Consider the following 25,409-nt stretch of genomic DNA (forward strand, 5'->3'; position numbering starts at 1 on the left):
CCTCCTCCCACCCCACTTTCGGGAGGACCGGGCGGTGTTACCAAGCTATACGTACACTCACTCCGTGCACTCCGTTGGTTGGGGGGGAAAGAGCTGAAGAGGTAGGGGTGGTTTCAAGGAGGGGCGCTTTTTTCTTTGTCTCTCCCGAGGCTTTCTTCCCGGTAGAGAAGCCGGAAGTTTCGCCGAAACGTGTCCAATGGTCGGTTTTCGACTGGACGTTGTTGAACAAAAATTATGGGAGTGAGTTGTCCTGTACGGTAAAATATCACTAATGCGGCAATATCCGTCACAATTCGTTGAAGAAAAAAACAAGGGTCAACGAAGAAGTGGCGGGAAAAGGCATATTTTCTTCTTCTTTTTTGTTTTTGGGTCCTTCGTCCCGCCTACAGAATCATGACCCCGCTTTGACAAGAGAGATTCTGCTTGCTCTCTACGTTTTTGTGCTCACAATCTTGGCTTTCTGCCTTTCTTTTTTTGCCCACTGCATTAGTCGGGCCTAAGCCGGCAATGGAGCCAACAAGATTTGTGGGCCAAACCACGCTGCACGTTTCCATTACGCGGGTTGGGTCGTGGGGAGCGTCTTTTTTTTTCTCCTCGTCGTCAGTCGGGTCTTGTGTCGGGTTACGGAGTACAGGGCAAAGAGGCAAAGACGGGATCCAGCGGACAGGGAAGCAAGGGGTGTGTGTGTGGCCCAATGGGTGGCGATCTCTCTCCAAATGCAGCCGAAACTGTGAAAGCACTCGCGCCACGTAGGTAGAGCTTGTCGTTTTGAAAAGCATGACCCGGGCATTGGAACAGTAAGGTAGGCTTTGATCATCAGCCCACATCTGAAATACAACTGCATGTAGCTTAGTGAATATCCAGACCAAGAGGTGTTCGTCTCGTTTTGTTTTATGTGAGAAGAACCTCAAGCATGCAGGACAAGAAAGCTGAGCTATGCAAAGATATCACTGCATGTTTGAAAGGGTTATCCTGCAACACGGCCGACATCGCCGGAGTTCCAGTCGGAGCTTGACCCCGGCCGCTTGCCAGAGATCCGGACAGGGTTTACAAGTAGCTATCTAGTGGAAAGACAAAGTACTGTAGCTACCGTTAGGTTAGGTTGCTAATTATTCAAAGAGCTGGATTGAAGAGAGTAGAGCAATGCATCGATTTCAATAACATTGTTTTGATCATTAATTCGTTTGATTTACGTTTGCTCCTCCTTTGACGTCACCGCGTACCTTACATGACTTTTTTTTCCCCCTTCCCCAAAAACCCATTTGCAAATCCATTATCCAACCTTCCCATACCCACTTTGCTGGGGGGGTCAATGTTTGGGACAAGAGAAAGAAAAAGAATTGCAAGAAATAGTTCGGCAGCGGTAGCGTAGCGCAAAGCAGAACTAGCGTGGACCATTGCAGCTTGACGTTGTGTTGTGCTATGCTTTCATTGGCAAGCATGTAGAGAATCTTGAGTAAGCAGGCATACAGGGCAGAGGGACGGACGGAACGGCTGCCCCGCCATGGAGCACCCAATTCGAGGTGGGAGGAGTAGGTGAGCTACGACACCCAGACGCGGGAGGTGCATTGTCAAACACTCCTAATCCTCATCCGCCTTGGGTTTCCATCCCAACACTCTGCCCGACTTTTTTTTTTTTAATCTTGTAACCTACCTTACCTAACCTTCCTACTTAATCCCGCGTCACCCCTCCATCTACCCATTAGTAGATATCCTTCTCTTAATCCTTTTTGGAGTGCTAGACATTCCCCCTCGAACAAAGATCCTCAACATTCCAAGATCAACCTCGAGACACAGCTACCCAACCTAATCAACATGTCTGGCGCAGTGTAAGTCCGCTACCTCTTACCCCACCATCCATCGCCCCTCCGCCGATGAGCTGCTTGACATGCAACTCAACGACTCTTTGTCACGATGCCGACGCCGCGAAGCCGACGAAGCCGTCAATGCCCGCGGCGATGCAACTGTCACTGCTGCCCGTCGTCTCCCCGGATGGTGATGCAAAAAAAAGTCGGCAGCACTCAACAGTTGCTGGCGACATCTTCGTGACGACCGTTCCTTTTTGTTTCCCGCACCCTGACTGAGTGCCCGCAGCGCTCGCCTCGCCGGCCTCGGCAGGGCTTTTCCGTCCATGAATGCAGGGTCTTCTTCATCATCTTCAACGTCAAACAATGCTGACAAGTCCGGAAGCGCTGATCTCGGCCTCATCGGCCTGGCCGTCATGTAAGTTGTCTCCCATAACCTATTACCATACCCAATTGCTGGGAGATCCGACCATGGTAGTCCTTCCGGATGTCACGGGCCGGATCTAGCTCGGCTACCTACCTGCATTGCTTAGCAAAGTAGGCTGGAACCCCGCCAATACGGATCACTGACGATTGTTTTCTGTACTACAGGGGCCAGAACCTTATTCTGAACATGGCCGACCATGGCTTCACCATCTGCGCCTTCAACCGTACCGTCTCCAAGGTCGACAACTTCTTGGCCAACGAGGCCAAGGGCAAGTCGATCGTCGGCGCCCACTCTACAGAGGAGTTCGTCTCCAAGCTCAAGTCGCCGCGCCGGATCATGCTCCTGGTCCAGGCCGGCAAGGCCGTCGACGACTGGATTGAGACCCTCCTGCCCCTGCTGAGCAAGGGTGACATCATCATCGACGGTGGCAACTCCTTCTTCCCCGACTCTAACAGGAGGATGAAGTACCTTGAGTCCAAGGGTCTCCAGTTCGTCGGCTCCGGTGTTTCCGGTGGTGAGGAGGGTGCCCGCTACGGTCCCTCCATCATGCCCGGTGGCTCCGAGGCTGCCTGGCCCCACATTAAGGACATCTTCCAGAGCATATCCGCCAAGAGCGACGGCGAGGCATGCTGTGAGTGGGTTGGTGACGAGGGTGCTGGCCACTACGTCAAGATGGTGCACAACGGTATCGAGTACGGTGACATGCAGCTCATCTGCGAGGTTAGTTCATCACTGTTGCCGTTCTACCGGCTGCCATCTGTCTGCGAATACGGGGTGGGCAGTATATGCCGGTCTTGCCAAGCCCAGAGACTGACAAAGCATGATCGAATTTAGGCCTACGACATCATGAAGCGTGGTCTCGGCATGTCCAACAAGGAAATTGGTGATGTTTTCACCCAGTGGAACAAGGGTGTCCTCGACTCTTTCCTGATTGAGATCACCAGGGACATCATGTACTTCAACGACGAGGACGGACTTCCCCTGGTTGAGAAGATCCTCGACAAGGCCGGCCAGAAGGGTACCGGCAAGTGGACCACCATCAACGCCCTGGACCTGGGCATGCCCGTCACCCTGATCGGTGAGGCTGTCTTCGGTCGCTGCCTGTCGGGCATCAAGGAGCAGCGTGTCCGTGCTTCCCAGAAGCTCGAGTACATTGGCCGCACCAGCTCTTTCGAGGGCAACAAGGAGCAGTTCATCAAGGACCTCGAGCAGGCTCTTTACGCCTCCAAGATCATCTCGTATGCTCAGGGTTTCATGCTGATGCAGGAGGTACGTCCAAGACCGAGTTTCCACTGGACAATCCAGATTCCGCTGAGCTTGTCTGTTGTTGTTACTGACATTGGTTGTTTGAATCGTCATAGGCCGCCAAGGAGTACGGCTGGAAGCTGAACAAGCCTTCGATCGCCCTCATGTGGCGTGGTGGCTGCATCATCCGTTCCGTCTTCCTGAAGGACATTACCTCGGCTTACCGCAAGAACCCCGACTTGGAGAACCTCCTCTTCGACGACTTCTTCAACAAGGCCATCAACAACGCCCAGCCCGGGTGGCGTGAGGTTGTCGGCCGTGCCGCCTTCCTCGGTATCCCGACCCCCGCCTTCTCGACCGCTCTGTCATGGTTCGACGGTTACCGCACCAAGGACCTGCCCGCCAACCTTCTGCAGGCCCAGCGTGACTACTTCGGTGCCCACACCTTCCGCATCAAGCCCGAGTTTGCCAACGCCAAGTACCCTGAGGGCCAGGACATCCACGTCAACTGGACCGGCCGTGGTGGCAACGTGTCTGCCAGCACGTACCAGGCGTAAGTTGAGGTTTAGGAGAACCAGGGGACGAACAAGAGAAAACAAACAAACCAGAAAAAAAATGTAGGAAAATATTCTGGGATGGGATATAGGTAGACGCCACAAAATACTCCTAGAGGCACGGTACCCAGTCAATGATGAATGTCCTTTTTCGCAGTTATGAATCTGGAGCTTGGCGATGATTTGAGTAGAGTGATGATATTTTGAATAAAATCATGAGATGTATGATGAAAGTTTAACGCTAAACTATTTAAAGTTCGCTTGTATGTTTTGTTTAGCGCTGTAAACAAAAGCCAGGAAAACAATAAATTGAGATCACAGTGGGCAATCCCGAATGCCAAAACCAAAAAGAATGTTGATGGATTGAAGGAGTAGACAATATATTTTGAGATGATGCTGGTGATGAGGAGGAGGAAAACGAGCCAGTAATGGACCCGCTTTCAATTGCTATGTGCCCACTTTTCTCAGGCGCGTACACGAAATTCGAGACCCGCGAAACCTCAGTCAATTCAACCATCAATCGCAAAGGCCGCTCCAGTGAACCCATCGCGACAGCTACTCAGTCAGCTCTATTCTACCGATCAGTGTTGCATTTTTTAGCTCAGAAACAGCTTCGAAGTCGAGGCAACCCCCCGATCGAGCTGGAATCGCATTAGGCGGCTGTGTTTTAAAAGCCTGTCAAGATGAATGAGCAAGGCCCTAGCCAGGGCGTGGCCGACCAGCTGGTACGAAGCGCAACAAAATCGTCCACCTCTCAAGGTCATGACATCCTATATTGACAATTGTGTGAACCTGATAGCTACCCCACCTACACCTCATCAGTGTGACACGGTATCCTGTGCTGCCCAAGCTCGAACCGCAAAGGGCGATTGACTTGCTTATGCAGGCGCCCAAGATTGCGCGCGACGATGCTCCCTTTTGCTGGCAATACCTAGACACCCCACAGGATGGTACCATTCACTTGATGTGGCAGCCTCTTGTGCGCCTCGGCACGGACATGGCCAGTGATGGATACATCTGGAATGGTCCTGAGATAATGTACCAGCACGATCTGGGCAACGGTCTGGTATGCTAATGGGCTCAACATCCCCCTTCATTCCCCATGTCCTACCTAAACCACAGGAGCTAATATGACATGCGCGCATGTCTCCAGACGCTCGAGCATTACCATTACAAGGCCGGTTTCAAGCCCATGGAGCCTTACACAATGCACTCGAGGCGCCGATACCGTCTTGTGCCGTCGTCCAAGGTGCCCCACGCAAACCACCCGCCTGTCGACCCGAGCCTCTTCGTCGTCGCCTGGGGACCCAGCGAATCTCATGACCGCATGCCCGCCAGCTCTGTCCCTGTAGACAACCGCACCAGCTACATTATGAATTTCCGCGCCCAGATGCAGCGCGCGGGCCCGATTGCTCGCAAGGACTTTATGTTGAGGGACCGTGGTAACTACCCGCAGATACCCTTCCGTGGCTTCCCGCAGGCCCCGGGCCCGAGGCAGCCGATGCCACAGACGATGGCATACCCGCCCGCGCACCCGCCAACTAAGCGAGGCGCCAGAGCCCAACAACAGCAGCAAGCGCAGCAGCAACATCATGCTCAACACCACCCGCAGCAGCCGCATCACCCAGCGGCGCACTCGGCAATCGAGTACGAGGACGAGGAGGATACCTCGCGTGGCGACATCTTTGACAGCCTGACCCCACGCGATGTGAGCATGGCGAGGTACAGGCAGAACTACGAGTTGATGGAGGAGATCCTCTGCTCGCCATACCGGATGGGCCAGATCGTGATGCCAGACTTGGGACTGGGTCTCAAGGGCGAGCTGGCGGGCCTCACGGACGGGATATTCGAGGCTCAAGGCGAGGGTGCCCACAAGACGGCGCCCAAGAAGGCCTACGTCGGAAAGCTGGATGGCGAACTCGCCGACCAGTTCCGGAAGCGGGTGGCGGAGCAGATTGAGGCTACGCAGACCGAGATCAAAGCACTCGAGGCACAACATGCCAAGATGATGGCCGAGTTCGAGTCTGGAAAGCTCCTCATGCGTGCCGAGCGTGATCTCCGTGGCGTTTCCAAGAAGTCGGACTCTGGTTCAGGCGGAGACTTTTGGCGACTCGAAGGTCGAGCCGACGGGATTGCGGAAGATGGGACTATATCGCTGGGCCGCGGAGTCGACAGCAAAGACCTTGACCAAGTTGTGGCCGAAGTCGAGGCTCGGGTTGGACGCAAGGCCGTAGCTGTGCAGGACGTTCGCAGGGTTCAAGACGGTGGTTACCAGGAGCCTGTTGCGCCGCCTCCCAGAGTCGAGCCCGATCCCGTTTTGATTGAGGCCCAGCAGCAGCAGCAACCACTACTGGACCCCATGCTCAACCATCCTGCTGCCTCTGCTGGACCGCCTGCAGCGTCCTCGATGTCACGGAATCCGTCGCACCCTGGATCTCAGCACAGTGGCGTCATGGTGGGCGATTCTGACGTCGACATGGGTAACACCGCCGCAGGGCTACTGGACCAGATGAACCCGTCGGGATTCTCAACCACATCTACTCCGGTTAACAACTTCCCCACACCACAGCCTCAGTTGTCTGCCGCTCAATCCAACGCGGGGACGCCCGCAAACGCCGGCATGCCCTCGCCTCATCCACCCCCACCGCAACCCCAAGCAGCCCCCAGTACGTCTCAGGATGTCGACATGGGCAATACGGAGACTCCAGCAAGCAAGGAACCTACTCCTCCAACGGCTCCCGACCAAGGCACGGGAAGCGGGGACTGGGTTGTGGTACCCAAGAACGCGTCGGATGCCGCCAGCGGTTCAGGGGTCATGGGCCCGTCACCCAACGGAGGTGCTGGCACTCCAGTACCGGCGCCGGGAGGAGCCCCCGGTGGTGCCCCAGCCATGGGCAATCCCGCTACCGTAGCTCAAAAGCCCGCCGCAACGGCGGCAGCAGCCCCGGCGTCCGTCCCAGCAGCGCCAACACCCAATAAGCCCCTGACGCCGGGCGACTTCAGTAATCTGGGCGATTTGCCAGGCTCGTCAGAGTTCGACCTCAATATGGAGATGGAGGACTCAGCCTTTGGCGACGCGTTCCACGGCGTCAGCGAGTCGCGGGAAGGAAGCGGAGACGTCGGCTCCGGTATCTAGGAGGATTCGGGGCCGGATGTTGATTTCCTCTTGTTTTGAGATTAGGGAGTTGGAGTTTCGCCGGGTGGGCGATTTCTATAAACAAGGTGACGTGGTGGGACGTGTTAGTCTTTGTTGCAAAAAGTGATGTATCAGTAATTTGCTCTATTCACGTCTCGTCATCTTGTGGTGCATTTGCCATTGTTTTCATTTTATTTTATTTTATTTTCTGGCGTTTCTGGGTGGGTTTGTCGTTTTAGTCAGATGGTTGACTTGGACCTAACCCGCTGACGCTTGTCAGGTTGCGTCTATTGTTTATTAAACGGGTTGGTGGACTCTGCTGTGTAGATAACAGATGGAAACGAGCTTTCTTTCGATTCATTGAATTATTTGCGCGCGTTTGTGACAATTCTTTTATGTAGCTCCTATCATTAACGTTGCGTACCCCCTGTTCGGCACCCCCCCTGTTCGGCACCCAAAAATAACAACACTTTTATTTTTATCCTCCAACTTCTATTATAAATATCTCGATGAATCTGTCACTTTTGGATTTACTTTTTTCTGATTTTAATTCTCCATTTTCCAATGAAGCAATATACTGAAAAACAGCTTATATCTGCAATTAACGACGTCAATAATGGCAATCCAATTGCAAAAACCTCCCGAAAATGGGGAATACCTAGGTCTACACTTCAAAGTCGACTTAAAGGTTCTCAACCTTATAAAAAAGCACAAAGCCCTTTTCAAAGGCTTTCCACGGAACAGGAAAAGCATTTGGCTGATTGGGTACTTACCCAAACAGCTTTAGGGCTTCCGCCAACGCATCAAGAATTACGCTTTTTTGCCGAACGAATTCTTCAAGCCGCCGGAGAGACAAAAGGCCTTGGAAAACGTTGGATAACTCGTTTTTTGGCTCGTTATCCAATCCTTAAAACCCAAAGGCCCCGTCGAATAGATAACGCCCGGGTTAATGGCGCTACTACGGAGGTAATTAAATCTTGGTGGCTTTATATTACGAACCCGGTTATTAACGCTATTAAACCGGAAAACCGTTGGAATATGGACGAAACCGGTATAATGGAAGGCAAAGGATCTAATGGCCTAGTATTAGGGCTTAACGGGATCCGGCCGTTGCAACGAAAAGAGCCCGGAACGCGTGGTTGGACGACTATAATCGAATGTATATCGGCTACGGGCGTTGCCCTCCCTCCCCTCGTTATATTTAAGGGAAAAAACGTACAACAACAATGGTTTCCCACGGATTTAAGCCCTTTCGATAATTGGCAATTTCATGCAACCGAAAACGGGTGGACAAATAACCAAACGGCTATCGAATGGTTAAAAAAGGTGTTTATTCCGTATACCCAACCTTTAACCCCTGAAAAGCGGTTATTAGTTTTGGATGGCCATGGATCACATATAACGGACGAATTTATGCTTCTTTGCTTGCAAAATAATATTCAACTCCTATACTTACCCCCTCATTCGTCACACGTTCTTCAACCATTGGATCTATCGGTTTTTGGGCCGTTAAAAGAAGCTTATCGACGTCAACTTGGATTTGTTAGCCAATTTTGCTGTTCAACAGTTATTGGAAAACGAAATTTCCTACTTTGTTATCGAAAGGCCAGATTAAAAGCATTTATAGCAAAAACCATTCAATCTGGTTGGCGTACAACGGGGTTATGGCCGGTAAACTTGGTTAAACCACTTTTAAGCCCTTTTTTGTTAGAAAATAGCAACGCCAACGTTATAAAAGATAAAAACAACGGTTTGCAAAGGGATAAAACACCGGAAAGCCCAGCCCAAAAAATTAACGACCCGTCTTTACTTATTTGGAAAACCCCTAAAACGACCCGAGATATCCGACTTCAACTGCAAAAACTTTCCCAATCCAACAAAACCAACGCTACTTCACGTCTTTTATTTGCAAAAGTCCAAAAAAGCTTCGAAGCCAAAGATACCCTTTTGGCTAGCGCCCAGCAAAAAATCAGCTTATTGGAAGCACAACTGGAGGCAATACGGCCGGTTAAAAGGAGGAGGGTGGTTCCGGATCCAAACGAGCTTTTGGTTAACAAACAGAACATTATTGGATTGCAGGAAAATGATATAGAAAATTTGGAACCTTTAGCTGATGAAGAAGAGGTTAATGAACCGGAGAAGCGTGAAAACGATTGTATTTTTGTCCGTTGATAATTTTATATTTAAATCAGTTTATAAAAGTAGGCATTTCGTTGTTAGATTTTCAGGGTGCCGAACAGGGGGGGTGCCGAACAGGGGGTACGCAACGTTATATTGCCGTTTAGACCTATACCTGCGCCTACCTAATGTGGTGTGCCTAATTGCTTGTGGTTCGATCGATCGATGGGCTGGGTGTCCCGTGCGGCGTGAATCGCCATCCCAGGAAATGAGAACAGGTCGATTTTTTCTTCTTGGGTCAACTTTGCCCAGCTTACATAATTGAAAATAATTCACAGCGACATCTACCTTTCTTTCGTTTACGCAAAATCATATTCAATTGTAGTGAGATGCCGTGTTAAGTTCAATACAATGAATGCAATTCGGATGCTGTCCCGGCGGCGGCCGTTGTTGACCTCCCACGGCTCCCGGCGGTTACTAGATGTGGCGACAAGGTCACGGCAGCCAGCCAGATTTGCATTCGTCGGTTCCTCTACTCCCGAGACAGAGACTGGCAGTAGCAGCAGCGACAGCAGCCCCGGCACCAAGTTCACTCCCAGAGAAACGCTGCTCACGCTCGCAATAGAAACATCATGCGACGACACGTGCGTAGCGCTGGTTGAGAAGGAGCGCGGCCCTGGAGGCGCGGCGAGGGTTCTCTTCCACCAGCGCGCCACGGCTGACAACAGCATGTTTGGCGGCATCAACCCGCTGCCGACCCTCGAGTCGCACACCGCCCTGCTCGCCAAGATGGTCAGGTCCGCCGTGAATGCGCTGCCGCAGGACGCGGCCACGGGCAACTCCTCTTTCTCGACGGCGTTCACCAGGAGCAAGCCCGACAGTAGCATCCCCCGTCGCCTCCCCGACTTTGTGTCGGTCACCAGGGGCCCCGGGATGGCAGCGGCGCTCTCCGTGGGTCTGAGCACGGCCAAGGGGCTCGCCGTCGCCTGGAAGGTGCCGCTCGTTGGCGTCCACCATATGCAGGCCCACCTGCTGACGCCCAGGCTCATGTCGGCCATGCGGAAGCCGTTTTACGAGTGGGAAAAGGAGAGGGCGGCTTTGACTCGGGAGGCTTTCGTTTCGGAGAAGGAAGAGAAATCAGGATCGCTGAAGAAAGCCCGTTCTTCGCAATCGGACCCGAAGGCGCAGGATCCAAAGGAATACGACTGGCCCCGCTATCCCTTCTTCACCCTCCTCGTTTCAGGCGGGCACACCATGCTCATGCGCAGCAAGAACCTCGTCCAGCACTCGACCGTCGCCGAAGTCGAAGGCTTCGCGGCCGGCGACGCGCTCGACAAGTGCGCGCGCGCCATCCTCCCGCCCAAATACCAAGGCAAGACCAGCAGCTTCGGACAACTGCTCGAGGAGTTTGTGTTCCCCAAGAACCTCAAGGATTACAGCAGCGTGTACAGAGCGCCCAGAAACCGCGCGGAGCACAGCTCCACCGTGTCCCCGCGGCGGCGCGTCCTCATGGACCGCGCCGCCGAGAGGCGGTCCCCCCTCAACATCATCTACACAGAAGAAAACGGGCCCAGGTACCCCTGGGCGCTCAAGCCGATGATGGCCGAGTCGCGCGAGATGAAGTACGCCTTTGGCGGGCTCCTCGATCAGGTGCTGCGCATAGTCAAGGAGAGGACGGCGGCCGGCGCCTTTGACTTGGAGGAGCGCCGCGTCCTTGGCTACGAGACCATGAGGATCATGTTTGAGCACCTCGCGTCGAGGGTGGTGCTCTCCCTCACGTCCTACCGGGACAGTAGTAGAAAGAAGAACCCCGGACAAGGACCAACCGCGGCGAGGCTGCTGATGTCGGGTGGCGTGGCGAGCAACAAGTTCCTGCGCTACGTCGTGCGCAGTATGCTCGAGGCGTACCACTTCAACCCCGTCCAAGTCATCGGACCGCCACCTCACCTGTGCGTCGACAACGCGGCCATGATCGGCTGGGCGGGCCTGGAGATGTTTGAGGAGGGCTTCACCACGGACCTGGGCGTGCTGCCGAAGAAGAAGTGGTCGCTCGACCACAAGGTCGAAGGTGGCATCTTGGGATCGGGTGATTCCCCGACCAGTCCCTACGACGGCTGGATCCATAACTCGATGCCTACTGTCAAAGATGACAAGATGGCTAACGTGGTTAACGTGATTGGCCATAGGCAAAAAGATGACTAATTGTTGACCTTTGGCCAATAAATTGCGAGGTGTAGGACTCGGGATACAAAGTTGTCTATTCGTTGGACACGGGAACGGCACTGAGCTCAAAATGTATGTATAAGAAGAAGAAAAAAAATGTATCATATGTATATTACAGGCAACTACATCGAGGCTGTTATCAAAGCAATGAGAACTAGACCAGAGCAGTATATCAAAGCTTCTGGCTTGGTAGATGTGAGATTGGGAAAATGCTCCGAAGGGGTACAGTTCTCGATCAGCACACCCCTTTTGTCTTTCCGGGCATTCCTCTTTCCCCAGCTCTCGACTCTGTAGCCTTGGTCGCCACCCAGCGTTGTCTACCCGGCGTCCTCTGTCCATTGTAACTTTTCCATGCCTTTGGGTCGTTGATGCTCCAGACATCACTATGAGGACCAATTACGTGAACCATGAAAAAAATGTAAGTCAAGAGGCCTAAAAGACCAAAGGTTCTAACATAAAAAAACAAAATGCAATACAGTGTATGACCAAGAAAAAAAACGCCATTCGCCTTTGATGGGACTTCTGATTCATCCCAACCATATGCTACCTCATCTTCTCATTCTATGAAATCTCGCCAAGTGACATGCTTTGTTGCCCAATCAACAAGAAACTTGCCGCAATGTGTACGGGGGTATCAAATGGCCGATGCCGTTGAACAAAATGGACCCTTGAGGTGGCCATCGGCAGTTGAACTGATTCGCTCACACCGTCAGACTGCTATGGAGCAGAATCTTCTCTTCTCTTCTAATTCCTCCGATGCTACCAATAGTTCATGCTCTCTACCGTACCAGTCGAAAACGTTGGAACAAGGTTGACATGGGCGGCCCGTCGGATATTATTCCTAGTCGTATTCATACATCGGCGACCAAATATTTGGGCGCAATAACAAAAAAAGATGGCTCATATGTTGAGAAGCATGGCATCCAAATATGACTCTGATCTTGTTGAAAAGCTCATCAACGTGTTCATTCGTTGTAGTGGTAGACCTGGATTCATGACGTGTCAGTTGGCTAATCACACGCCACTTAAAGAAAACGGTTCCAAATAAGGTAGCGAACTCACCTTGTAATTCGGCAAACCGGTCGGTTGGAATCCTAATCTCTTTGACATCTTGGCAAAGCCCTCTGTCTCAATGAGGTGATAAAAGGCAAACGGTGGGAACATGGCCCCGTCGCGGTGGACGTCGGCCTTGACAAGGAGAGCGGCACCGCCGACGCCATCGAGGGGAATTTCGTAGTCCAAGTTGTTGTCCTCGGTCGTCATGTAGGCCATCAGGGCCCGGTAGGTAGCCATCTCCTGGTATCCCTCGAGCAAGATGTCGTCTGGGCCCATCTTAGTGGCCAGCTCTTGGGCCGTGGCACTGTCTTGCCAGTTGTTGTAATCGTATGGCCTCTCAGCGCTCTTGCCCGTCTTCTCGTCGACGTAACGCTGGAAGCAGTTTGGTGCGATTACGGCCTTGTCGTGCTTGGCGAGATCCTGGATCAAGGATGGCGGGGTTTCTATGATGTCCCCGTCCAGCCACAGGACCCAGGAGATGGAAGGGCCCAGTGTCGTGAACAGCAACGAGTTGCGAGCCTTGGCCATTGCTGCCCTACGCGGCTTCTGGTTCTGCATCTTGTGGCGCTCGGCCTCGTCCTGCGACTGCAGGGGCGCGTCAAAGTCCTGACGCAAAATGGTGATGCTCTTGAACTGTTTGGGACCCCGCTGTGTCTTGGTCACCTGGGCTTGGAGAGCGCTCGTGGCCGCATTGCCCTCCTTGTTCTTGGGTAGGATGAAGGCCAGGTTGATCAGTTCGTGTGGGTAGTTGAGCGCCAGCAGGTTGTCCCAGTAACCCTGGTAGAAGCGGGCCATCGGGGTAAGGATCAGGACATCCTCGCGATTCTCAATTGGGTTCGCAGTGGTCGTGACATTGTTCAGGTTGTAACGCGTAACGGGCGGCGGGGTTCTTCGACCGTCGGCAGAGGTAGACTCCTTGCGGAAGGGAGACGTCGGTGGGGAGAGAGGATGCGAGGCTGGCTGAGCCTTCTTCTTCTTAAGGATATTGCTCGAACTGCCGGACGGGCCAGCGAGGAAGTAGATAATGAATATGCAGAGAAAGGCACCGATCGCGAGCGTGATAGGATTCGCCTTCTTCATGCGCACCGGCCCCATTGCGCGCGCCATCTTGAACTGGGGTGGCAGGTCAAGCCTTGTATTTTCGCTATGTGTGGACTGGAGACATGTATATGTGCATGCGCCTTTGCGATAAGAGTTGTGATCAGATCTGTGCGACCGACCTTTAGGTTTCGGTAGAGACGTAGGTAGTTGACGTAGAAATTCAAGCTACTGAGCCGCTCAAGACGGTCAACAAAGTGTGGGAGGCGGAATTAAAAGACAAATGACCGGCACCGAGGTATTTTCAAAGCGAAAAAGAGAAGGTATGAAATGAATGAGAAACTTAACCGTCTAGAACGTGAGGCGGTCAGAACTATCGCTCGAGCCCATCAAAGTTGTTGAAAGGGGACGACAACCTTGACAGGTATCGGAGTTGATCTTGGCCAAGTCGCCAGCCGGGTCAGTTAACTGGCTTCACGGCTTACAATGGAACTTGACAGGGTCCGGTAGTTGGTGGAGTGTGCACGCAGCCAATTGTCAAATCTGCAACTTTTTTTCTGGGATCCATGCCTGGCCCCTGAAAATAGGATAGGCTGAAACTACTACCGATAAGGGCCTAGCCTGGTTCTAGTGCCGCTTATGTACGTGGTACAACGCAGCCACTTAGCGTTCTGATAGCGCCTGCCCTCAATCGTTGGGTCATGAACTTGACTGCATGAGCATATGTCGTCTTTGCTTGGAGGAAGGAACGAAAATATAGTACAGTACGGTATATATATGCTGTACCGACAATGCTACCTCAGTCTCGTGGTTCATCCGAAAACTCGCCATTACTTAATCGTGTAATAAATACACCTCTCGCAAGTCGCAACCCGGAACCAATTAAACAGGGTTCTTATCCGAAGTATAAACATGGTGATCGTAATCGTGGCCTTTCACGAGGAATTCGACTAGGCGTCTAGGTCCCCACTAGAATTGACAACCAAGTAGAGTAGAGCTCAACAGTGCAGCAGTCTTCGGATGCTAATGTAGCTAATAACATCGAAGGTGCTTTCTACTACAACAGTGCCACCGGAGTTGACCGAAATGGGTATCGGGGTAAATAGCATGGAGCAGCCTACCACCGTACATGATGCAATCGATGCATCTTTGAGCTGCTTGATTTGATAGGGACGGATTTACTCCGAACCACAGCAGCGACAGGAATTAGACGAGTGTCGCCAATTGAGTTGGTATGAGCTGCCTCCAATAGGAGAAATCAAATGATAGTGGGTCTGCCCGTGGGGGACAGACAGAGCTACTCCGGACCAGCTTGAATTTCAGGCTCTCAGGCAGCAACTTGGAGCTTTCATTCACAAGGACGCGTGCATGGGTCTGCCTGAGCCAGAGCTTCGGACTGCCTGCGTCAATCGAGGTGTACGTCTTATGGAACCCACCTAACCTCACCACCATCAACGTCCCCATCGATATCACAACTGCGTTCCCCTCTATCCACCCGCATCGAGACCATAATTCAACATTGGAAGATTCTCACCTCGGGAAGTCTTCCGCTTTCGAAAGTGATACTTAATTCTACATCCATCACATAAATATTGGCGCCACGACGCCGGAGACTCGCCGCCATGGACACCCTGGTAGCCCGCTACAGCCGCCCGGCTTACCAGCAGAACGAGACATTCACAGAAGATGATCAGCAAGACCTTTGCGATTCCGTCCCAAGTCTTTCACTCAAGTTTGCGGTTCCGCCAGTAGCACATGTAGGTTTCTGGGCTGCATGCAAGCTCTAATTCCCGAGGGCCAACGGTGTAAATGCGCAAACACCAAAGCTAACCTACGGAAACCCTTCCGCCTCCAGCCCTCATCTTGGCTCCGCACAGCAACGGACGACCACGCAAACCCAAACTGCCCCATCAAGATCGCACACGGAACGACGACGCTCGCTTTCAGGTTTCAGGGAGGCATCATCGTTGCGACCGACTCTCGTGCCACCGCCGGCAACTGGATTGCTTCGCAGACGGTCAAGAAGGTCATCGAGATCAACTCTTGCCTGCTCGGCACCATGGCCGGCGGTGCCGCAGACTGCCAGTACTGGCTCGCCTGGCTGGGCATGCAGTGCCGTCTGCACGAGCTCCGCCACAAGCGCCGCATCTCGGTCGCCGCCGCCTCCAAGATTCTCGCCAACCTCGTCTACCAGTACAAGGGCATGGGCCTCAGCATGGGTACCATGTGCGCCGGCGTCACCAAGGAGGAGGGTCCCGCCCTGTACTACATCGACAGCGACGGCACCAGGCTTGCCGGCAATCTGTTCTGTGTGGGATCCGGTCAGACCTTTGCCTATGGTGTGCTGGATGCCGAGTACAAGTACGACCTGTCGGATGAGGATGCGCTCGAGCTCGGCCGCAGGAGCATTCTCGCCGCCACCCACAGGGATGCCTACTCCGGTGGTTTTATCAACTTGTACCACGTCAAGGAGGACGGTTGGGTCAAGCACGGATTCAACGACACGAACCCTATCTTCTGGAAGACTAAGCTGGAGAAGGGCGAGTTTACCAACGTTACGAGTGCGCTGGACTAGATGTTTAACGAATTATGGCAGTATGATTGCCTTATTTCAAGCGTCGACTCGGGTCTAGGCATGGCATTGGGAACAGGATGACGGCTGTGACGAATCACAAAAAAGTTACTCAAGCTGGGTGTGATGGTGGGCAACGGGATACTCTGTTGTCTGGTCCCCGTGCGTGCACAGGAATCCGTACCATTTTCTCATCTTTCCCTTTCCCCCTTTTTTTTCCGGAAGGCGAATGTCTCAACAACGTGTACTCAAAAGACACCAGGATCGTTTTACAGGAATTGGCGCTTGGTGACAGGCCGGTTTTAGACAACCCATCTAGCTGATTATGCAAGTTGGACGAATCATTCCTCAGTAGGTCACGATGATATAATTGCCAGAGAAATTCTGTGAAGAGCCGCCAAGGTTTGTAGTTATACTTGACTTGATTTCCATACTGCACATTAGGGCTGCCAGTACCTACTCGCTGTCATTGCCGTCGTCGAGAGCTTCATCTTCCTCTTCCGGTGCATCGGATCCACCATCATCTTTGTCATCCCCTTCTTGCTCGTCCTCTTCTTCCTCCTCCTCCTCTTCTTGCTCTTCATCTTCCTCATCCTCCTCGTTGTCCTCTTCCTCTTCATCCTGCTCCTCCTCCGCTGCGGATCCATCTTTGGCGTCCTCAGCCTCGTCATCGACATCCATCTTTGATGACGCAGCAGCAGCAGCCGCTCCGCCAACGACCGCAGCGCCAGCCCCGGCAGCTGCGATCTTTTGCTTCTTTGATCGCGGCGGCGACCCGCCATTCTCTGCCGCGGCAGCAGCACCCTCGCCGCGCGTGCTGGCCATCGTGGTGTCGCCCTCGTCCGCTGTGCCGTCCCCTGCGGCGCTCACCATTGAAGTATCGCCTTCCGGCCCACCCGCCTTTTTTGCCGCTGCCACTTTTTTCCTGTATGACGAGCGCTTCGTGCTTTGTGTTGTGTTGAACTCTATTGTGGCGGACACGGTGGTTAGCGAAAACAACCCCCGAGTAACAGTAGCGTAGCAAAAGAGAAATTTTGGCATGAGCTTACTTTCGAACTCGGCTTCCAGTTGGCCCTTCATGAAGCCAAACTCAATGTCGTCAAGCGCCTTGAGGACGTCCTGTGGCATTATTGTCTTTTTGTTCTGGGCCTCTGTGATCTCGTTGGCGCTGAGGTATCAAGCTCCGTTAGCTTTGAAGCACAGATAAACATCTCTCCCTTCACTGAAGCCAATGGGACTCACGCCGCCGCCAGATGGCTGATAAACACCGTGGCGCTCTTGGTCATTGCCAGGACTGCATTGGCCTGAATCTGTGTATTGGACGGCAGCACACCCTTGGCCAGACGTGTGATAATTGATTTTGGTAGAGCGAGGTCCTGTACGAGTGAACAGTGGCACCGTGGCCGAGAAGTCAGCAAAAAATGCTGCGCAAATAGAAGTCAAGGCTAGACCGATGCCCCCAAAAAATACCCTCTGCATACCTCAATAGAGACCGCATCCTTGACAGAAGTCTGCGGATGACCACCGCCACCGCCCTCCTTGGCAGCCGGCGCTGCGGCACTGGCCCCCGCAGAACCCGATGCTGAACCCCCCGTCGCCACCGCAGCAGCCTTGCTGCTCTTTGTCACGGCCACTGGGGACTTTGACGTCGTCGTCCTTTCCGCATGCGGCGTGGCCTTGGCAGCGGCTGGTGATGTGTTTGTGGTAGTGGTGGTCGCATCGGGGGTCGCCTCCGCCGCCGATCCGGACTCTGCGTCCTTCGCGCTCGGCTCCTCGATGAGGGCAAATTTGGCCGATGATTGATCGCTCTTTCGCGCAGCGGCCGCTGCTGCGCCCTGTTCTGATTTCCGAGGCATGATGAAATCGGTTCTGAGAGTTGGAGTGTTTGCGGCACTGGATTCTCTGCTAGGACCAGCTAGAGATATGTCTAGACTAGACTGGGTGCTCCAGGTTTCAATATTATGGATCCCGGCGGCCTTTTCGAAAGTGTCTAGTATTCACACTTATTCGGCAGGTATTCCGGCAAAAGAATCACAATAGCTCAATACCAATCGGTATTGGCCAGTCCGTAGCGGTCTATTTGCTCTTAAGATGTCGACAAACCAAATTGTCGGTCGTCAGTAGTGGGGACCCCCCAGGAAATCAGCGCTGTCAATCGGCGCGTCGCGATCAATTTGGGGAACGACGCCTTGAACGCGTAGAGTGAATTCTGAACCCACATGCGGTATTATGTCAGCAGCATCCTGGGTGCCATGCAACATGTGAAGTCAAGCCCAACGTATGGAGACCCAGGAGTAAGTTTGGCTATTTGACGAGACAACAAGATCGTTCTGGTCTCTCAGAATTATTCTGCATTGATCAGACAAATTGTCTTCTGCCTCTTTGCTCGGCTTACACACAGCAGCGCATTTCCACCCACACGAAAGGGTATATACTAATTAATATGCTAAAACACAAGTTATGGAAAGACGCAAGGGAAGAAATTGACAAAATGACATCCTGGACACTAGCTTCTACCGCTTGCACCCTGTATTAATAGACACTCTTTTTTTCTGATTTAGTATACACGCTTGAAAGGCGGGACCGCCGCGCACTCCTTCTCGTCTAGGGTGTGACCAATGACTCCACGGTATGAAAGCTCAACCTTGCCATGCGGCTTCTTCTGGTAACTAAGAGTGTGCTTCATCCAGTTGTCATCGTCACGGTCGGGGTAGTCCTCACGGGCGTGGGCACCACGCGACTCCTTCCTTGCGGCAGCCGAGACGGCGGTTTGAGTACTGATTCGAATATGTTAGTAATGCTTTTTTCACAGTTCGAAGAGAGAAAACAAAAAAAAAAAAAGGGGGGGGGGGAGGGTGAAACATACGCGCAAGTCAACAGATTCCTCAGCTCAAGGGTCTCAACCAGGTCAGAGTTCCAGATCATGCTCCTGTCCTTGGTGCCGACCTGGCTGAACATCTGGTCAACCTCGTTCACCTTGCGGACACCCTCATCAAGCGACTCCTGGGTACGGAAGACGCTGACATCGGTCTGCATGGCCTTCTGCATCGCCAGCCTGACCTCGGCGGTGCTCTTGGGGCCGTCAGCAGTGCGGACCTGATCGAGAACCTCGATCGACTCGGCACCAGCGTCGGCGGCGGCGGGGGTGTGCTTCTGGCCGGGGCTGAAGTTGTCACGGATGGTGTGCGAGACAGCACGACCGAAGACGACCAAGTCAAGCAGAGAGTTGGCACCCAGACGGTTGGCACCGTGCACAGACACACAGGCAGCCTCACCACAAGCGAAAAGACCGGGGACGACCTTGTCCTTGCCGCTCTCGTCGACAGTGATAACCTCACCAGTGTACCTCGTGGGGATACCACCCATGTTGTAGTGGACGGTCGGCAGGACGGGGATGGGCTGCTTGGTGACATCCACACCAGAGAAGATGGCGGCAGTCTCAGAGATACCGGGCAGACGCTCCGCCAGAACCTCGGCAGGAAGATGGCTGAGCTGCAGGTAGATGTGGTCCTTCTCAGGGCCAACACCACGTCCCTCGCGGATCTCCATGGTCATGGAACGAGAGACGACGTCACGAGAGGCCAGATCCTTAGCAGTAGGGGCATAACGCTCCATGAAGCGCTCACCCTCTGAGTTGAGAAGGTAACCACCCTCACCACGAGAGCCCTCAGTAATCAGGCAGCCAGCTCCGTAAATACCGGTAGGGTGGAACTGAACGAACTCCAGATCCTGGTTGGGCAGGCCGGCACGGGCAACCATGGCCATACCGTCACCAGTGCAAGTGTGCGCCGATGTGCAGCTGAAGTATGCACGACCGTATCCACCAGTGGCAAGAACGGTGTTCTTGGCGAAGAACCTGTGCAGAGTGCCGTCCTCCTGGTTGTACGCAACAACACCGACACACTCGCCGTCTTGCATGATCAGGTCCATGGCGAAGTATTCAATGAAGTAGTTCGTGTTGTGGCGCAGAGACTGTCCGTAAAGGGTGTGCAGAAGGGCGTGTCCTGTCCTGTCGGCAGCAGCACAGCAGCGGTATGCCTGTCCGCCCTTGCCATACTTCTGCGACTGACCACCGAAAGCGCGCTGGTAACTGTAGATGGACGACTTGTTAGAAATTGCTATTCCGAAGCAAATATCGTCAAATGGATGAATCTATTCGGGCTTTGGACTCACATCTTGCCATCCTCGGTACGCGAGAACGGGCAACCGTAGTTCTCAAGCTCGATAATCGATGCGGGAGCCTCGCGGGTCATGTAGTGAATAGCATCCTGGTCTCCAAGCCAGTCGGAGCCCTTGACGGTATCGTACATGTGCCACCTCCAGTCGTCTTCGTGCATGTTACCAAGGGCAGCGTTGATACCACCCTGTGCGGCGACAGTGTGACTCCTGGTAGGGAAAAGCTTCGATATACAGGCAGTGTTGAAGCCGGCCTCGGCCAGACCGAAGGCGGCGCGTAGACCGGCACCACCGGCACCGACAACGATCGCATCGTACTCGTGGTCCTAATTGCCACGAACGAGATAGTCAGTTGAGAGTTGTCCATGAGTCCATCTATGCTGTTTCTTCGAGATCGGAGGGCTCATGCGTTCGCGTTCGCAGATCCAAAACCGGCCGTTGCTCGCCGTAGAATACACTTACAATGACCGGGTATTTGCCGCTGACATGAGGAGATGCCTCCTTTGCCCTCAGAGGCGCATTGCCGAATATTCTTGCCGCAGGTCGGGTCGACGAGAACGGCCTGATCTGCCTAGCAGTAGTTGTGCGGAACACCTAGGGAGAGAGAAGAGCTATGGTCAGTCCACCATTGAATGCGACCATGAAACAATCGAGCAAAAAGAAGGCAGTCAGCCGTTCATGACACTCACATTCCGTGCAGCTCTCATCGCCATTGTGGGCGCCATTTTTGCGGTGTGCTTTACGAATGGCTTCGTTTGAGAATGTTCGAGTTGTTGCAGTGCAGTGCCTAATATTCCTTTGGAGCGACTCCGAGATGGACAAGAAGCTCCTGTGGTGGGTCCTCTAGGCAGGGATCGGACCAATGACTGTCAGGACATTTACGATTAGCCGAGTTAATCCGAACGCACCCCTGATTCTTTGATCCTCGGTGGCTACTGCACATGCAAAACAGGCTCGGCGAAAAGGCTGCGGTAACTGTACATGATCTATGACAGCCCTAACAAACCCGATGTGGTGGCTTTTACTTGCAGCTTAGATTAAATTTCTTCTAGACTTCCCTGCATAGATCGCTAATAAAGGTGCATCGAAGGGATTGGAATTACTGACAATCCAAAATTGCCTCCCAATTACCCCGATATTCAGTTCGTTCCGATCGAGGTAGGTGACCCACTTTTTATTGCCTCTGCCGCATCTCTTCCGTCGCGCCTCTCGGTACTTACGTCCGTCCACTTCAGTTACTCTCCTCGATAGTTGCCTCTTTGTTTTCTCCTCCTTCCCACAAAGAAAACCACCAGCCACAATGGCATCTCTGCGCTCTACAACTAGGCTTTTCGCCTCTGCGCGGCCATCCGCTGCGCTCAGGAAGCCAGCGATGGTTTCTGTTCGCTCTATGGCCTCGGTCGGCGAGTCTGAGTCCAAGATGAAGACTTTCCAAATCTACCGTTGGGACCCCAGCCAGCCGTCCGAGAAGCCGCGAATGCAGACCTACACCCTCGACCTCAACAAGACCGGACCCATGGTGCTCGACGCTCTGGTCAGGATCAAGAACGAGCTGGACCCGACCTTGACTTTCCGCCGAAGCTGCAGAGAGGGTATCTGCGGAAGCTGCGCCATGAACATCAACGGAACCAACACTCTGGCATGCTTGTGTGAGTGTGACCCAAAGAGCTATAAGCCATGTACAGGTGCTAATGACGAACAAAAACAGGCCGTATTCCTACCGAGGCTTCTTCCGAAGTCAAGATCTACCCGCTACCGCACACCTACGTGGTCAAGGACTTGGTCCCTGACCTGACGCACTTCTACAAGCAGTACAGGTCGATCAAGCCTTACCTCCAGAGGGACGAGCCTGCGCCTGACGTAAGTTAACAAAGGGGGTGATCAATTGGACTTTGAGTCGAAGCATCAGATCCGCTAACATAACTGCCCGCATACAGGGAAAGGAGTACCGCCAGTCCAAGGAGGACAGGAGAAAGCTCGACGGTCTTTACGAGTGCATCCTTTGCGCATGCTGCTCGACCTCCTGCCCGTCTTACTGGTGGAACTCGGAGGAGTACCTTGGTCCCGCCATCCTCCTCCAGTCATACAGGTGGCTCGCCGACTCTCGTGACCAGCGCAAGGTCGAGCGTCGCCTGGCCCTTGACAACTCCATGAGCCTGTACCGTTGCCACACCATTCTTAACTGCACAAGGACCTGCCCGAAGGGCCTTAACCCGGCTAAGGCTATCGCCGAGATCAAGAAGGAGATGGCTTTCGTATGAGGTGTGTGAGGAAGACGGTGATAGAGCTTGTGTTGGGTGGAAAAACAAAACTGCTACATCCAGTGTTTTATAGGCCTTGCTTTTAGTTCTCCTTGGTTTATAAGTGTTGCCGGAGTTGGTGTTAATACTAGTATAACCCTGTTACCCTAGCTGAATTCGAGCTATTCCATTGAGTGCAACCGGTTTATGTTTTAAAACTTATCTATCGGTATACCTCAGGCAGATGGATATGTCGGTTATGGATGATCAGAAGCTCGGGTCCCGTCATCCGGGAAACTTCCAACGGCTATCTCGGCTCCTTGAGACTTGAGGACGTGCCACTGAATGGAGAGGATCGACACGTGACAGCTACCCAAACTTCGTCGGTTTCTAGGTCACGTGAACGCATCTCCACCCATTTATGCATGGCGGATTGCACCACAATGACGACACGAGGAATTTCTTTGGGGTAATTAATCGTACAGTAGCAATGGTCGTGTTTCGGTATTTCGCGGTAGAAAAAAATGGGGATAATTCAATAGGCCAACAACACGTTGACGACAAAGACTGCTCGCACCACATGAATCGCAATTGAACCTTCTCCGTCGGCCTCTACTATACTTCCTCGGCATAATAGTGTGAAACTGCTCTTTTAAAGTTCTTTGAGCAACCGCAATCTACCGGCCGGAGACGAGGGACGGGCCTCGTGGCAGCCAGGGCAGGCAGGCAGGCAGGCACTGAGAGCCGATTATGCATGCGATGGCAGCGGCAATGAGGAGTCTACTGGTACCTTCCTCCCGGCCATATTCTCAACGTACATACAATAAAACCCGTCCCCATGATGTGTTGAAGAATGACCATGGCTGCAGAGCAATATAAACTGATCACTCGTGTAATCTATCCCTAGGCTATCTATTTTCCGGAGCGTCACATCTTTCGTCACCTATCGCGAGACAAGGCAGACAACTGTCGCTGAACACCCCAAGACGATGGGCTTCCTCGGCGGCAGCACCGCCACCAGCATCACAAATGCCATTTACATATAGCGTTGCCGCCTCATACATTGGCAAGGACCGCCCTTACGACCCGGCGACACACGTGTTTCACTTCAACCCACACCACCGAATACAACCTAACAACAACAAGCGTTTGCGCCCCGAGAGTGGACAGGATGCCTTCTTTGTATCCCGCGTCGGCGATACCGGAGGCGTCGCGCTAGGCGTGGCGGATGGAGTCGGCGGCTGGATGGACTCAGGCGTCGACCCGGCAGACTTCTCGCATGGCCTTTGCGGCAACATGGCGAGCGTGGCGTATGCGCATCGACCGTCCGCGCCGCCTGCCGGAGCCCAAGATCAGCAATTGCCGTCCGCACCGGCTGCATCTCCTCCGCTGACGGCCCGCCGCCTTCTTCAGCTTGGCTACGACGCCGTGTGTGCGGACCGATCCATCCCGGCCGGCGGTTCCACGGCTGTGGTGGCCCTCCTCCAGCCCGAGGGCACTCTTGAGGTGGCCAACTTGGGCGACTCCGGGTTCGTGCAGCTGCGCGCCAATGCCGTCCACGCCGCCTCGACGCCCCAGATCCACGCGTTCAACACGCCCTTCCAGCTCTCCGTAATCCCGCCGGGCATCATGGCGCGCATGGCCATGTTTGGCGGTGCCCAGCTCAGCGACATGCCTCGCGACGCAGAGGTGACCCGTCACGGCCTGCGTCACGGCGACGTGCTCGTGTTTGCGTCAGACGGCGTCTGGGATAACCTCTTCAACCAGGATATCCTCCGGGTCGTCTGCTCCAGCATGGCGGCCGTTGGCGCCTGGGAGGCCACCGACAGTGGAACCAAAGTGGCAGCAGACTTGACCCCCTTCACGCGGCCAGACGTAGTTGCTGCGGACCAAGGGGCCAAGGCCAAGCCGGTTGTCACGCTGCAGAGCCTCATCGCCACCGAGATCACCGCTGCTGCCAAGGCTGCAAGCGTGAACAGGAAGCTTGACGGGCCGTTTGCCAAGGAAGTCAAGAAATATTTCCCACGTGACAATTGGAGGGGAGGCAAGGTGGACGATATCTGCGTTGTCGTTGCTATTGTCTCTGAGGGATCGGCGGCGGCGTCGGAGCCCAAGCTGAAGAGCCGGCTTTAAGCATTTGCCAGAACCGGAGCCGTTAATACGACTGGCATTTAAGCTCCTCATAATTAGAGTTGTATATCATATGCATTGCTTGGAGTTTTTTGGAACGGAAACAACAAAAATCGAAATCAACAAAAAGTGAGCTACCCGGTATTATCAGGAGCCTCAGGAGGCTCACAAACAAGCACTATACAGAAGCCGTGGAGGATCATTTCGTATGTATGTTGCAAACAATCTTATCATTTTTTTGGTTGTACAAACGGAATAAGCAACGGGCACGCCTGTTAACGTGTTGGGATACTATGGAATATCTTACTATTCAATTTCAGAGCGATGAAACAATGTACCGCTGTATCTTATGGAGCTGTGCGTTTGGAATGTCTGGTCGACCCAGCCTCTCTCGTTTGATCTCACTTGCACAAGGAGGCATCAAATACTGAGCAACGCAGGCCGTTGTGCGACGGCCGATGTTTACGGATGCGTATGCTGGCAGATCTGTACATTGGACGTTATGATCCGGATTTGCGCGACCTGAAACAATACATGCCAAGGAGCGTCCTTTGGATAAAATACACCTCCGTAGTCGGTAGTGGTTCGTGGTAAGGATATGCCTCGGATTCCGGTTTGCGATTAATTTATCGTCGATCACGCTGACCGAGTCCAGGTATTACAAAACAAGTGCCGGATTATGTACTATG

The 25,409-nt window shown here is 53.3% G+C and overlaps 9 protein-coding genes across 9 annotated transcripts; 6 read left to right on the forward strand and 3 right to left on the reverse strand.

The window, feature by feature from the left end:
* Nucleotides 1–1,664: 1,664 nt before the first annotated feature.
* On the forward strand, nt 1,665–4,400 carry MGG_00175 (6-phosphogluconate dehydrogenase). The gene is made up of 5 exons (XM_003718903.1): nt 1,665–1,829; nt 2,191–2,223; nt 2,397–2,952; nt 3,067–3,501; nt 3,594–4,400. Exons 1-5 carry the CDS (start codon nt 1,816–1,818, stop codon nt 4,032–4,034), a joined length of 1,479 nt encoding a protein of 492 aa, XP_003718951.1. The 5' UTR covers nt 1,665–1,815; the 3' UTR covers nt 4,035–4,400.
* Nucleotides 4,401–4,551: 151 nt separating this feature from the next.
* MGG_00174 (uncharacterized protein) lies at nt 4,552–7,587 on the forward strand. The gene is made up of 3 exons (XM_003718904.1): nt 4,552–4,756; nt 4,831–5,097; nt 5,185–7,587. Exons 1-3 carry the CDS (start codon nt 4,715–4,717, stop codon nt 7,165–7,167), a joined length of 2,292 nt encoding a protein of 763 aa, XP_003718952.1. The 5' UTR covers nt 4,552–4,714; the 3' UTR covers nt 7,168–7,587.
* A 1,938-nt stretch (nt 7,588–9,525) lies between these two features.
* Nucleotides 9,526–11,833, forward strand: MGG_00172 (glycoprotease pgp1). Its single transcript, XM_003718905.1, has one exon. The coding sequence runs from the start codon at nt 9,697–9,699 to the stop codon at nt 11,485–11,487; it is 1,791 nt and encodes a 596-aa protein (XP_003718953.1). The 5' UTR covers nt 9,526–9,696; the 3' UTR covers nt 11,488–11,833.
* Nucleotides 11,834–11,971: 138 nt separating this feature from the next.
* On the reverse strand, nt 11,972–14,110 carry MGG_00171 (mannan polymerase complexes MNN9 subunit). Its single transcript, XM_003718906.1, has 2 exons — nt 12,571–14,110; nt 11,972–12,494 (listed from the first exon to the last, which is right to left on the reverse strand). Exons 1-2 carry the CDS (start codon nt 13,669–13,671, stop codon nt 12,474–12,476), a joined length of 1,122 nt encoding a protein of 373 aa, XP_003718954.1. The 5' UTR covers nt 13,672–14,110; the 3' UTR covers nt 11,972–12,473.
* Nucleotides 14,111–14,958: 848 nt separating this feature from the next.
* On the forward strand, nt 14,959–16,645 carry MGG_00170 (proteasome component PRE2). The gene is made up of 2 exons (XM_003718907.1): nt 14,959–15,359; nt 15,458–16,645. The coding sequence occupies exons 1-2, from the start codon at nt 15,225–15,227 to the stop codon at nt 16,175–16,177; spliced, it is 855 nt and encodes a 284-aa protein (XP_003718955.1). The 5' UTR covers nt 14,959–15,224; the 3' UTR covers nt 16,178–16,645.
* Nucleotides 16,528–18,340, reverse strand: MGG_00169 (uncharacterized protein). Its single transcript, XM_003718908.1, has 4 exons — nt 17,656–18,340; nt 17,417–17,550; nt 17,224–17,342; nt 16,528–17,139 (listed from the first exon to the last, which is right to left on the reverse strand). The coding sequence occupies exons 1-4, from the start codon at nt 18,028–18,030 to the stop codon at nt 16,631–16,633; spliced, it is 1,137 nt and encodes a 378-aa protein (XP_003718956.1). The 5' UTR covers nt 18,031–18,340; the 3' UTR covers nt 16,528–16,630.
* Nucleotides 18,341–18,455: 115 nt separating this feature from the next.
* MGG_00168 (uncharacterized protein) lies at nt 18,456–21,170 on the reverse strand. The gene is made up of 5 exons (XM_003718909.1): nt 21,040–21,170; nt 20,813–20,944; nt 20,348–20,676; nt 19,041–20,264; nt 18,456–18,951 (listed from the first exon to the last, which is right to left on the reverse strand). The coding sequence occupies exons 1-5, from the start codon at nt 21,073–21,075 to the stop codon at nt 18,732–18,734; spliced, it is 1,941 nt and encodes a 646-aa protein (XP_003718957.1). The 5' UTR covers nt 21,076–21,170; the 3' UTR covers nt 18,456–18,731.
* A 131-nt stretch (nt 21,171–21,301) lies between these two features.
* MGG_00167 (uncharacterized protein) lies at nt 21,302–22,860 on the forward strand. The gene is made up of 4 exons (XM_003718910.1): nt 21,302–21,508; nt 21,586–21,999; nt 22,059–22,210; nt 22,288–22,860. The coding sequence occupies exons 2-4, from the start codon at nt 21,651–21,653 to the stop codon at nt 22,609–22,611; spliced, it is 825 nt and encodes a 274-aa protein (XP_003718958.1). The 5' UTR covers nt 21,302–21,508; nt 21,586–21,650; the 3' UTR covers nt 22,612–22,860.
* Nucleotides 22,861–23,619: 759 nt separating this feature from the next.
* On the forward strand, nt 23,620–24,723 carry MGG_00166 (uncharacterized protein; the record flags this gene model as incomplete). The annotated part of the gene is made up of 1 exon (XM_003718911.1): nt 23,620–24,723. The coding sequence occupies one exon, from the start codon at nt 23,620–23,622 to the stop codon at nt 24,721–24,723; it is 1,104 nt and encodes a 367-aa protein (XP_003718959.1).
* Nucleotides 24,724–25,409: the final 686 nt, after the last annotated feature.

The sequence above is a fragment of the Pyricularia oryzae genome, chromosome 5, assembly GCF_000002495.2.
Source record: "Pyricularia oryzae 70-15 chromosome 5, whole genome shotgun sequence".
Lineage (NCBI taxonomy): Eukaryota > Fungi > Ascomycota > Sordariomycetes > Magnaporthales > Pyriculariaceae > Pyricularia > Pyricularia oryzae.

Coding starts and splice junctions, on each gene's coding strand:
- MGG_00174 (XM_003718904.1), top strand. CDS start 4,715: ATGAATGAGCAAGGCCCTAGCCAGGGCGTGGCCGACCAGCTG. Junction 4,757..4,830: donor AGGGCGTGGCCGACCAGCTG/GTACGAAGCGCA, acceptor TGAACCTGATAG/CTACCCCACCTACACCTCAT. Junction 5,098..5,184: donor ACGATCTGGGCAACGGTCTG/GTATGCTAATGG, acceptor GCATGTCTCCAG/ACGCTCGAGCATTACCATTA.
- MGG_00169 (XM_003718908.1), bottom strand. CDS start 18,030: ATGCCTCGGAAATCAGAACAGGGCGCAGCAGCGGCCGCTGCGCGAAAG. Junction 17,551..17,655: donor AGGATGCGGTCTCTATTGAG/GTATGCAGAGGG, acceptor TCACTCGTACAG/GACCTCGCTCTACCAAAATC. Junction 17,140..17,223: donor ACTGGAAGCCGAGTTCGAAA/GTAAGCTCATGC, acceptor CCGCCACAATAG/AGTTCAACACAACACAAAGC.
- MGG_00168 (XM_003718909.1), bottom strand. CDS start 21,075: ATGGCGCCCACAATGGCGATGAGAGCTGCACGGAAT. Junction 20,945..21,039: donor CGATGAGAGCTGCACGGAAT/GTGAGTGTCATG, acceptor CTCTCTCCCTAG/GTGTTCCGCACAACTACTGC. Junction 18,952..19,040: donor AGGAATCTGTTGACTTGCGC/GTATGTTTCACC, acceptor TATTCGAATCAG/TACTCAAACCGCCGTCTCGG.
- MGG_00170 (XM_003718907.1), top strand. CDS start 15,225: ATGGACACCCTGGTAGCCCGCTACAGCCGCCCGGCTTACCAGCAGAAC. Junction 15,360..15,457: donor CGGTTCCGCCAGTAGCACAT/GTAGGTTTCTGG, acceptor TTCCGCCTCCAG/CCCTCATCTTGGCTCCGCAC.
- MGG_00167 (XM_003718910.1), top strand. CDS start 21,651: ATGGCATCTCTGCGCTCTACAACTAGGCTTTTCGCCTCTGCGCGGCCA. Junction 22,000..22,058: donor CAACACTCTGGCATGCTTGT/GTGAGTGTGACC, acceptor GAACAAAAACAG/GCCGTATTCCTACCGAGGCT. Junction 22,211..22,287: donor GGGACGAGCCTGCGCCTGAC/GTAAGTTAACAA, acceptor GCCCGCATACAG/GGAAAGGAGTACCGCCAGTC.
- MGG_00171 (XM_003718906.1), bottom strand. CDS start 13,671: ATGGCGCGCGCAATGGGGCCGGTGCGCATGAAGAAGGCGAATCCTATC. Junction 12,495..12,570: donor CCGGTTTGCCGAATTACAAG/GTGAGTTCGCTA, acceptor TCATGAATCCAG/GTCTACCACTACAACGAATG.
- MGG_00172 (XM_003718905.1), top strand. CDS start 9,697: ATGAATGCAATTCGGATGCTGTCCCGGCGGCGGCCGTTGTTGACCTCC.
- MGG_00175 (XM_003718903.1), top strand. Junction 2,953..3,066: donor ACATGCAGCTCATCTGCGAG/GTTAGTTCATCA, acceptor GATCGAATTTAG/GCCTACGACATCATGAAGCG. Junction 3,502..3,593: donor GTTTCATGCTGATGCAGGAG/GTACGTCCAAGA, acceptor GAATCGTCATAG/GCCGCCAAGGAGTACGGCTG.